Here is a 12,296-nt window from a genome sequence, read left to right on the forward strand (position 1 = left end):
GACATGAAGGGAGGTTTCACCTCTGAAATAGAATCAAGAACACCTCAGCAGAGAAGAGCACATAGTTTCACTTCACACAAATTCAGAAGTGGTTAAAATTAGCGCCTCAATGTCCAACTGATTTTGTATCATATCATACAGGTGTTAAAGCATGTGATGTAGGCAACATGAGCCTTGCGATTAGTAGGCTGATTCGGTTTTTCTCACCATGGCTGTGCATCTACCGATCAAGGACAGAACTTGTTATTTTGTAGAATTGTTTTATTTTTCCAGAACACAACCACGAGCCATCTGCGCATGTACATTCTTCAGATACCGCTGTGGAAATGTTGCATCTGTGCATGCAGTATGCAGTAAACATCTCTCACTTCCTCTTGCTACACAGGAAGCATCAACCTCTTGAATAAATCCGAAATGGCATAAACATATTTTCACACACATAGACAAACTAAAAAAGGGCTTGGTCACAGCTAGTTGGCCGAAGACACAGTGTTACTGCTGAAACATGTTCAGGATGAGGTGTTCCCTGCTCTCCCTATGGAAGACCAGTTTGCTCCTCTGTCTGGGTCTACTCATGCATTGTGGTAAGTAGTACATTAAATTCCTGCAGTTACACTGGATTAGATTCTGGGGTAATCATGCTGAAAAGAGGGGGGATATTTGATACTTGGTCATTTAAAGTAAATGTAGAGCCATCACGTGAGCTCTTTAAAGCATTTTAAGGTGAACTTAAACTTACTGTGTCTGCCACTAATTAATAAAGATAATTAATAACTATGAATAAATATGTATATGATGCTTAATGTATATACATCTGAGATGCTGTCTGTCCTTTTGGCAACCTATTTTTTTTTTAATAATTTCATGAAATTGCATTGAGTAAAGACCTCTGTGATTCATAATCATTTCTTCTTTGGTAAACCCTCCTTATTTTTAAACACAATTTATTTGATGTTGGCAAACTGAAAAACCTGCAAATTATTTTCACAAATATAAAAAAAAAGCTGCATTAATTGCTTGATTTTTTTTGGAAGGAAAATCAATTCCCTGCATCAGAACATTTCTGTGAATAGTTATAATTAAATACTTTACAACAAAATGGTTTATATTTCTTGCAATGTGGAGAACCACCGAAGGACTGTTTCCATGCTGAGGCTAAGATTTGCACCCATGAAACACGACAGACTTTCTAAGTTGCAGCGTTCAACTGACTTCAACATCTGTGTTTTGTCTGTGCTCCTCTCAGGAGAGGCCAAAGTGCACACTGAAGCACCGGTCGGGCCTCTGTATCGAGTGGTCGGCTCTCCGCTCTCCATCGCCTGCAGTGTGAGTGGCTTCACCAGTGAAAGCACCGAAAAAGACTTCGAATTCCGTGTGACAAAGCCAGCGAAGCCGTCATTTGAGTACAACATCATCACTAGCAAAGCCCGACGTTTCAGTTATGCCATTTATCAGCAGCGTGTGACTGACAATGACATCAATCTGAAACGTGTATCTCCAAACTCAGTCCTCTTTGAGATACAAACCCTACAGAAGGACGATGAAGGGGATTATGACTGTTCTGTAATCAACACGGTATCTGCATTTGACGGAATCTACAGTGCTAAGACAACAGTTAAAGGTAATCGATCACCATTCTACTCTTAAAACTTACTTTTCAAAGTAATTGTATTCAAGCTCAGTGCTACAGAAACATATGAAAACATGTATGACTTTCAATGTCTTTTTTTTTCTGATGTGGTGCCATAGTGATTGACAACTCCCTAAGTGTTTCATCACCTGCCTCCCTCCTGCAAAGCTTTAATGAGGGTGAAGTTCTCACTTTATCATGCCAAGCCTCCAGCAACACCATCCAGCACACCCACCTGTCTTTTGCCTGGTATCTCCGTAAGGACGGGGAGGACGACGCTCAGCCGATCATTTCTCTGGACAGAGATTTCACACTGAGCCCAGGCCAGGAGTTTGAAGGGCGTTACCAAAAAGGACTCATAAGCTTAGAGAAATTGGGAGAGGCCACATACAGGCTAAAGATGGCTCAGCTTGAGCCGTCAGACCAAGGTAAGATCCACTGCCAGGCTCAGGAGTGGATCCAAGATCCTGATCGCTCCTGGTACTCCATCGCACAGAAGGACGCAGAGGAAATTACCCTCAAAGTCAAAGCCAAAGGTTAGAAGCAGCAATCATTTACTTGATTTTATTCAGTCATGCCACAGTATATCAAATAGGACATTCATATGTGAGCACATTTATCTTCGTTTTACCTTTTCACAGTAATCGTGGCTTCTTGACAGGATGTGGTTTTTTTATCGGGCTGTTTTTATCTTTTGAGCAGAGGTGGTGTCAGACACTTCGTCTCTGGTGGTGAGGATCTCGGCACAGCAGACAACTCTGCAGGAGGGACAGGAGCTGTCACTGTTCTGCAACATAGACACAGAGAACCTGGAGGAAAGGTTCTTCTCTGTAGCCTGGCTCCGGGGAAGCGTTGAGCTGGCCCGTATTGGCCATACGGGCGTTCTGTCTGTGGGGCCTGAGTACAGTGGCCGAGAGAAAGAGGGGGAACTCAGGGCCGCCCGGGTTGGGAACAAAGATTACCGTCTCATCTTGCAGCCTGTCAGAACCGATGACCAGGGAGAGTATATCTGTAGAGCATGGCCCAAGGACAGAGGCGCTGATGGTGTCTTTACTCAGGGAGCAGCCCAGGACTCCAGCTCCCAGCTGGTCAGCATCTCAGCCCCAGGTCTGTCCAAGTGAGACACACATACAAAGGCAGTTATTCAGGGTTTAATTTCCTTTTCCATTACCTCCTTAATTTTGTCTTTTGTAAATGAGGATTATAGATATTGATTTTAAAAAGTTAAATGTTTTTTATTAATGCTAATATACGTATGTTTTCTAATACAGTTGCCGTATGTCTTTACAGAAAGTGGACTCTCAGTCAAAATTCAAGACGCTTTAAGCGTTATCGAAGGAGACAGGCTGGCGCTCGCCTGTAATGTGGATGGGTTTAAAGGTCAGCTCTCTGTTACCTGGCAACACAAATCATCATCCCAACCAGCGGCCCCGTTCACCAATGTGGTCAGTCTAAGTCAGGAGGGTGTTATGGAGAAAGCGGGCGACTTCATGAGTCGCAAAGTAAGGGCCACGCGTCCAGCAGCTGGCCTCTTCACCTTCGAGCTGGATGAGGTCACGCCCTCTGACTCAGGTGTCTACCAGTGTGCTGTGTCTGAATGGAAAACCAATAGCAAGACTCACAGCCAGTCACAAACTACCACCGTGACAGTGACTTTGATAGGTAAGAGACGGCCCCACCTAATTATTCAAGACAAATGACGAAACCTTCATATTAACACAACTGGTTCCTCTAATCAAGTGGTTTTATTATTTGCTGAAAAAAGGTCATGTCAGTGTAAAGTATTCTGACACTTTTATAGGAAAACCCTTTTGATTTGTTTTAATGACTTTTTGCAGCACTTCGGTCACATTTTGTTGTTTATAGATGTGCTATATAAAGAATGCTGACTTGATTTGACGTGATGTGATGTGATGTGTGACGTGATGTGACGTGACTTGAGTTGGCTTGACTTGAAAGCTAAGGTTTTAAATAGTGGTCACGCGAAAATCAGTCTATTGTTCTGTACACAAACCAATCCAACAGTTTAGTCCATAATACAATATCCTAAGAACTGAAGGCTAGATTACCATGAAATAGAATATGGATATTTCTGAAGATTCATCTAATGCCCTCTGATCTTTACTGTAGCATCACCAACTGGACAAAATGTACATTTGCAGGCAAGAAATCTTTTTAAAAGAAATTTACTGAGAAATTGTAAAGAAAATATACCATTTCCATTTGCAGTACTGCATGGGCGCCACTCTTGTAGTCTCTCAGGTTCATTTTTTGTACATGGTATATTGCCATGACACATACACAGTCATGCTTCCAAGCGGAAAGTTGTCTTGGCTTTCAATGAGCATTTTTAGCTCAATCTCAAGTAAAGCTCTAAGAAAATACAAAATCTTCAGGATATACCCTCTAATATTCTTTTGTTGCACCGTGTAAAGAATAATACTGAGTTCACTTTGACAGCCTGAGACTGGAGATTTTGTTAACATTCGATTGTTGAAATGACACAAAACTCTCATCTTACTGCATTAGTTTGCATATAATTAGATACAAAAATTAGACTGCCTAAGCTTAAAAGCTTTATAAGACACAGGACCATTTTATATTTAATAAATGAACAACCTTTTTTCTAATATAGCCTCATGTTTATGATCATGTTAACTTAACCCTGTTTTAAGGAAGGAAATGATATTGAGAAATAATGTGCAATCATAAGTGTAATCCAAAGTGAGAGAGAAGCCAGACTTACTTTGAAAACACCATTTGCTCACGTCCCTTTTTTCCTTTGAACACTCATGATTGCATGACAATGAACACAAGCTTCTCCTTTCTTATACGTGCCACTGACAACTATTTTGGTATCATGTTTCAGACACAAAGTTCGGAGTATCTCTGATCATTCGCAACAACACAGTGACAGTAGGACAAAATGTGGAGTTGATGTGTCGGGTCAAAGGGCCTCGAGTGCCAATAACACTGACTTGGAGCGTGCAACGTGATGCCTCAACCATAGATAACATCCTGACAATGTACTCCGATGGTGGCATCAGCTGGTCCGGAGACCAGCACCACTACCAGCTGAAAGTACGAATCCAAAACAATGGCGTCCTTTACTATCTGCAAATCATTGGTGCCAGCCACAGGGAGGCAGGAACCTACAGGTGTATGGTGTCTGTCTTCCTGGAGAACGCACACAAGAAGCTGCCTCCATCCAATCAGCTGGCTGTGATGGTGAAGGACCCAGGTACTGCTCATATTTGTAATGCTACAACCGATCTTTGAAGCATTTTTGTGGGAAAACTGTACTCTACATTTCATTTCATTTCTCTCTTCCCATTCTCACCATTTGATGTCCAATTTTGTCTCCCTCTTCTAGAGAGCAAACTTTCTCTGTCCTCCAGCCCCACCGTGACAGGAAATATTAACACTGACATAGAAATAAACTGTTCAATTATCTCAACATCCTCAGCATCCTCTCGCTACGCTGCCACCTGGCTGCTCCAGCAAGAACCAGAAAATAAGACCATTGTAAGCTTTGACCTCACTGGCCTCGTGAGGTATGAGCCCCAGTCAAAGCTGAGCTTCAGACAGCGAATTAGCATGAGACGCACCGAAGGGCCTATTTTTCATTTGACTATTCGACAAGCTAAAATCTCAGACAAAGGCTCCTACATATGCAATGTGGAGGAGTGGCTACAAGATCCACGTGGAAATTGGTATCGGCTCTCAACCGTGTCCAAAACCACCAAGCTAGCAGTTACTGAGCCTGGTAAAGTTATTTTCAATAAACTCTCTTTTATGTAACATATGCAATTAGCCAAAGTATTAAATAAAATACCAGTTCTTAATTCACTCTTCTCTGCCTGTTCTCACTCTCTAGCCAACGACCTTCGGTTGGATAAGAGAGCGCAGCGGTTGATTGTCAGGGAGGGAGATGAAGCGGAGATCAATTGCAACATCATCTCAGGAGCATCCAGTTCTTCGTTTTTCTACAAAGTCACTTGGTTCTACGCTGCACACGATTCGCTCCTCATGAATGCTTCCCTGCTGGAGCTTGATCATACCGGCCTCCTGAGTTACCCAGAGAGCCCAGCGCTCAGAGGCCTGCAGGGGCGGCTTCGTCTTTCCAGACCCACTCAGAGCAGCTTCTACCTGAGCGTTCAGAGGGCCCATGAAGGGGACAGTGGGACCTACTGGTGCCAGGTGGAGCAATACCAGCTGGATCGTGAAGGGCTCTGGCAGCAAAAGGCCTCAGACAGTGCTGGCCCCATCACGTTGAGTGTAAATGTTGCAGGTATGATTGTATGTGTTAGAGCAGTCCTTAGACAGCTCAATGTGATCTGTCTGTCTCTGCATTTATATGCTTTGTTCTTTTGTAGGCAGATTTTCATAATTTTCCAGAGCCAGATTTTCCATTTCCCTCTGTTTCTATTCTTTGTGCTAAGTTAAGCTAACTACCTGCTCATTTAAGGTTGGTATTAACTTAGCCACACGAGTGGTATCAATTGCCTCATTTTACTTCCTGTAAGAAAGCAAATAAGCGTATTTCCCAAAATAGCTAACTCTTTTTATTTTTATTTTGCAGCTGTCAGTACATTCACTATGTAACATAATGTGTCTGTCTGAATGTCTGCATGCATTGTGATGACTTCTGTTGGACAAAAATGGAAGTAATTGCTTTCTCAGCAAAATGACCACTTTGTTGTGTTTTCTTTGCCTTCTAATCTCCTTTTTGTCTCATCTCCATAACTTGTGTGCACCCAGGGATTTAATTGAAATCTCATTGATCGGTTTGCCTTGTTAAATCCAAGTTTCATAAGATGTTTCTTTTCATGTGCTTTTTCACAGAAAAAAATCTGTCCATTGTGAAAACAGAAGCTGAGTTGAACGTAAGCTCATCTCAGGATTTCACCATCCCGTGCCACATCACCCAACAGTCCAGCAATGAATCCGCATTCCAGGTGACATGGTTTTGGCAGAAAGGGATGGAAACTAAACAAAGCCCCATATTCACAGTTTACCGAAACTCCACCCTACAAAACTGGTTTGAGAAGGATGCTAATCTAAGATTTGAGCGTCCTCTGCCGAGCCTATTCAGTCTCACAGTATTGAATTCTGGTCCTGAAAATAATGGCCTGTATTTCTGTGAAGTCGAAGAGTGGCTCCCATCTCTGTCTCATGGATGGAGGAAGGTTGCTGTGGAGATGTCTGGAAATTTGAATATCAATGTTAATGCAGAAGGTAAATTTATATATAGCCCTTTCTTTCAGAAGATGAAATTTATATAAAGTCATGGATGTGAAAATTAGTTTCTTTGTCTTCTTCTTTGCAGGAGGTGTTCAAGCTGTCTCTGAATCAGAATGCAAATTTAGTATCTGGATCATGATAACTGCCATTATTATCTTCATCTTGCTGCTGGTCATAGTGCTACTGCTGCTGAAGATGTACAAATGCATTTCCTCAGGAGGAAAGACGCAAGATTCGTCTCTCTGGACTGAAGAACATCCTCTGAACTCCAAACCAAGTGCAGAGAACTGACCTAAGGGACTAGAAGGAAAGGAGAGAAAAGGCACTCTTTTTTTCTATATGTATGTTGTGCAGTATCTGCAGAAATGTTTTAAATTTAAAAAAGAATTTCACTGTTCAATCTTTTTAGTCAAAGTTCAACCGTCCTTATTTGAATAAATCTGTTTATAATGTTTAATAAAAAAAAAAAAATAGCTTTACTGTTCTGTGCAGCTGTCTGGGAATAATTTTTCCTTTATGAATTAATGAAATTTATTAAAAGCTATGAAATTAAACAGGCACATTTCATTTTACAGCTAAAACGTCTTTGCATAATCGCCAGCTTTTTACTGCCTGCAATGGACAGTTGAGCGAGGCAGCAGATCAACTTTGTGGCTTTACACCTGCAAAGAAACATATTCTTACTGCCAGATTCATTTGCAGAAGTCAAAGCATAGCATGTCTACGTACGGGAGCAGCTCAGCATTAAATGTGGTAAGGTTTGAAACTTTTCTCTGAATGTAACACAGCAATAAGTCTAGCAGGAAGTGGTTTGTGGTTCTGCGCAAGTTGGCTGTAGTCAGCAAATAGTCAGCAAATAGTCACAGTTGAAATCATTGTAGACATTTGTACAAACAGTCACTTTGCTCTTAGACGCATTCGTACGGTGTTATTTGAAATCTGCTAATGCAAACATTATTTTTGCTGCCATTGCGTAACTGTCTCGCTAAAGCCTTCACATTTGTTTTGGGATGATGAGCACAGCTGTCATTTACATATGCTTCTGGATGCAGTTTCATTTATCCATGAGATGTTGAAGATGCGTGTGTATTTGTGTGAGTGTGTTTGTGTACATTCTGCACAGTCCACATGTAATAATAACACTGGAGTAATTTTTCATCGCCATGGCTCTACTCCAGCATATAAGATTCAAAATGAAACGATGAATAGAAAATTCGGTGTCTGATTTTCATGGCTGTTTCAAGGTGTTCGCATCTATAATAATTGAATAATGCCGACACTGTATTGTTTTTTCATCATAAACAGGGGATTAAATGTAAAACCTACTAAGGCTAAACTATAAAACCTTACGAGATTATATACCAAACATCTGTTGATGTCTATGAGTAAATCATTTGCAACCAATTTAGAATATTTCAAATTATATTCCCAATTGATTCATTTCTTAAAATTGCAGGGCTAAAATCTCCATTTGTTTGGATGACACCTTCAGAGTACAGATTAAAATCTGCGCTTTATAGTCCAACAGAATAAAAATGTGCATTAATGCAAGTAAACTGAGATTCATAATCTAAAAGTATCTCTGCTATAAATTCTTGTTTGTATAACAAAGTTGGATACAAATCAAATTTAAGAGGAATGTGGTGGCTTCATGTGCTCTCTCTCCCTCCATCTTCTGTCTCCATGTCCTCCTGCATCAGCCCTATCAATGTTTAACACCCCATCTGTGTGAGAAACTGGAATAGAATCCAGCTTTTGCTTTCACTTTTGAAGAAACAGGCCTAGACACCAGATTACTCCCATACAGAGAAAGGCTCTTGTTTGATGACTGGGTACAAGTTCTGTACAATTTAAACTAAAATGTAATGTTTTCCTTAAAGAAATGAGGGACTAAAAGTACACAAAGGAACTTTAAGGTAGGCTGTAGTCATCTCAGCCCCAAAGTGATGATGTAGTGCTGCCTTTGGTCTTAAATTATAGCAGCCCTTCACAGTCTGGTGGACTGGCTCCCTCTCAGTCTCCCTCTTAACTTTACTGTAATTCCACTCCCTTGTGTTTCCATGGCAATGCCTGTCAGAGCAAACAAAGAAACATTGAATTTGGGAGGCAAATCAATGCTTGTGTCTATGCTGCAAATGTAACTGGGGCAAACTAACGGCAGCTGTCCTAGAGCTCCCTCCTTATGCTCTTAATAAAGTCTCAAACATTAACATATTAAACAGTCATATCATCCGTTTTTGTGTTGACAGAAGTGCCGTTGCATGAAGTGCCTGGGGAGAAGAGGGATTTACAAGGCCACATAATCCTTCTCTCGCCTAAACTCAGAGGTGTTTGCCTGTGTGTGGATACTTTGAGCTGGTTATCTCTGTTGCTCTGGTCTCTTTCCAGATCTGATCTGGCTTCAACTTGATGCTCTGCCCCTCATATGACATGAAGGGACTGGATTTCTGAAAATTGTGTAACCATTTTTCTCCATCTCAAGTAGTCCTTGAACTGCTGGAGCAACAGCATTGTTGTATACACACACACACACACGCACACGCGCACGCACACGCGCACGCACACGCACACGCACGCACGCACGCACACACACACACACACACACACACACACACGCACACACACACACACACACACATGCCAAACAAAGGCATACATATATTAAAGTAAAAGCCACCTCTTTACAAGAACTGAGAATGAAAGACGATTACTCATAATGATGGAATTTCATTGACGTATGCATAAGGTTGTGCATGTTGTACATCTGGTTTTCAGCATACCTGCAGGGCACATGACCAACATTATTGTTATTACTTTTTTTTACTGGTGATCCCTTCACGTTTATTTGAGCACTACTATGAGGAATTTTTTGCTTTTGGTAAAGTGTCTTCACGCCCAAAACATGATGAATGCTAATAACTTTGGTGATTCCCTGACTTTTAGTTTCGTGCCATTAACAGGACAAGATGTTTGCTGGCTGAGTAAAATATTTCAACATTTCCGAGATGGATTACCACAATGTTATGGACAAACACAGATGGTTTTTCTTGTAGACTCATTCACTGACTTTTGTAATCCTTAGACTTTTCTTCTAGTGCCACCATGAGGTTGACAATTATAGTACAGTCTTAACTACTGAATGATTTTCCACTATCTTTGACCACAATGAGGTCAAAATTTTAGTGTCCAGTACTTTGGTTTATGAACACATACCTGGAAGAAAAAGCGTTTTCATTCGTGCTGAATAGTAAATGTTACCTACTTAAACACCAGCAAGTAAGCATTGCCATGTTAGCAACAGACTTCACCTGAAACAGAAGCTCCCTCTGTGGGAATGTTGTGGTATTTCTGTGTGTTCACACACACACACACACACACACACACACACACACACACACACACACACACACACACACACACACACACACACACACACACACATGTAAACAGCACAAGTGATAATGATCAAAGTTGGCCCTAAAATACCCTCCTGAACAAGAGGATAATGTGTCCTGGCAGAGGTATGGATACAACATGGTGGGAGAGAGACACTCAAACTGCCATCCGCACGAATTACGTAACTCCTCTCCTAGAATCTGAAAGTCTTCTCTAAAGTACTGCCTCCTCTCACTACAACTCACTGAATCTCTTTGCTCATAACCTCAACTCCTCTCTTCTCCCTTATGGCCCTGTCTTGGCTTTGATATTCCCTTTTCTCACAAGGAGAGGACACAGCCTGACAGAGCTGCCTTCTGTTGATCTGAACCAAGAGGTACATGGTTTTACTCTCTCTCTCATTCTCTCTCTCTCTCTCTCTCTCTCTCTCTCTCTCTTTCGCTCTCTCTCTCTCTCTCTCTCTCGCTCTCTCAGTTTAATTTTTTGTCAGCACCAGAGGGAGCTATTGTCAGAGATACACAGCGGTCAACAGGTTACCATAGAGATGGCAAGTTAAAGTGTTTCCCATCTTGTCATCAAAGCACCCAATCTGAAAATCTAAGACTCTAAAACTAGTAAGGACTTTCTTTCCCTTCCCTTGTTGATATGAGGTCTCCTGGTGCTGGGAGCTTGGTGAGCATGTGTATGTGTGAGAGAACAGAAAGAGAGGATAGAGACGTACTGTACAGGTGGAGAGGATGGAAGTCAGCGTGATGTCTCTGGGCTATTGGGGGTGTGATGACACCTCAGGCTCCACTTTGTCATCTAAAATAGGAGCATTTGAGAAAGTCGTAGTAAACGGCATGAGTGACAGGTCCTTTCATGCAAACACACAGAGAATTACTTCATTTCTCTAACCCACACCACAACACATAAATATATGGATGCAAAAACTATACACAAGCCTCTAAACTGATAAGAGCTCCTCGCCTTTTCTTGTTGAGGCCTGATTGTTATCCCCAGAGACTGCACCGGCTGGTGGAAGGAGCTGGAGAGTCCAAAATAAAAACAGCTTAAATGGTGCAATATGAAGTAATAGCCTGTTCTGTGCCGTGTCAAGGGAGCTCTCAACAAAACTCAGAGCTCACATTTTTTTCTCTCACAGCTGTACTCTCACATGCTGGAACTGCATGAATGAATATCCGAATATCCCAGCACAGCTTTGTATCTGTGCGCCTCCTGTTATTATAAAGAATGCATGCATATGTCATTCATGTTGGTGTGCTTGCCTGTCAACATATGTATGCGCATATGTTGTCACTGAGTCCTTTAATCATGTTTGCAGTATGCTGTTGTAACCAGAATAATTTAATCTGGGATCTCAATTATTATGTTTTGGAACTATGTTATTGTCCCCTTAAGTAAGGTCGACAGGTTGTCACAGCCGTTTTCCTCTGTACACAGAAAAGTACGAGGAGAGTCAATCTTTTCCTTAATATTTCATCTTTGTTACTCCATGCACAGAGTTCGATAGAAGTGATCATCCATCTCTTAATCTTTGTTTTTCTGTCGTCTGTGCTTCGGTATGGTACGAGTTGTGAGCAGGATAAGATTAATCAGATTCCACGAAAGAAAAGTGAACAACTTTAAATTGAATGTTGAACGACGAGCCATTGAAGATCTGCAGGTTCGCCAACAGATCCTTAGAACTTTGAACATTTGATATCCTGGTGAGTTTATTGAAGTTCAATGCTTCAGCAGGAATGCTCGACGATATTTAGAAGTAAGTTGTGTGTGATGTTTACAGCCATGCGGGTTGCAGGCCCAGTTGAGTAAATTGAATTAGTAGTGAACTATTGTCCTGCACATGTGCAGAGGTTGTTGTTTTTTTGGAATAACTTCTTCGTTGGAACCAGAGGTACCGTCCATCCACCGTCCTGCCTGCCACCACTCACCCCATCTTCATCCATCTTACCGTCTACCTTCACCTGAGAGAATCTTCATCTCAGCTGGACATCACAGTTCACCTGGAGTCCATTTCGCTGGA

At 41.6% G+C, this 12,296-nt stretch overlaps 1 protein-coding gene across 1 annotated transcript; it reads left to right on the top strand.

The window, feature by feature from the left end:
• The first annotated feature begins 476 nt into the window (after positions 1-476).
• Positions 477-7,328, top strand: LOC138200944 (immunoglobulin superfamily member 3-like). The gene is made up of 10 exons (XM_069153971.1): positions 477-584; positions 1,247-1,621; positions 1,750-2,166; positions 2,333-2,737; positions 2,921-3,292; positions 4,500-4,871; positions 5,004-5,396; positions 5,508-5,921; positions 6,476-6,868; positions 6,960-7,328. The coding sequence occupies exons 1-10, from the start codon at positions 506-508 to the stop codon at positions 7,163-7,165; spliced, it is 3,426 nt and encodes a 1,141-aa protein (XP_069010072.1). The 5' UTR covers positions 477-505; the 3' UTR covers positions 7,166-7,328.
• The last annotated feature ends 4,968 nt before the right edge of the window (positions 7,329-12,296 follow it).

The sequence above is a fragment of the Embiotoca jacksoni genome, unplaced genomic scaffold (genome assembly GCF_022577435.1).
Source record: "Embiotoca jacksoni isolate LCO1_2020_lvr unplaced genomic scaffold, fEmbJac1.0.p SCAF_2, whole genome shotgun sequence".
In the NCBI taxonomy this organism is placed as follows: Eukaryota; Metazoa; Chordata; class Actinopteri; family Embiotocidae; genus Embiotoca; species Embiotoca jacksoni.

Excerpts from the sequence above, each read along its gene's own strand:
- LOC138200944 (XM_069153971.1), top strand. The coding sequence starts at position 506 with ATGTTCAGGATGAGGTGTTCCCTGCTCTCCCTATGGAAGACCAGTTTG. Across the intron at positions 2,738-2,920 it reads GGTCAGCATCTCAGCCCCAG|AAAGTGGACTCTCAGTCAAA; the intron begins GTCTGTCCAAGT and ends ATGTCTTTACAG. Across the intron at positions 5,397-5,507 it reads GCTAGCAGTTACTGAGCCTG|CCAACGACCTTCGGTTGGAT; the intron begins GTAAAGTTATTT and ends CTCACTCTCTAG.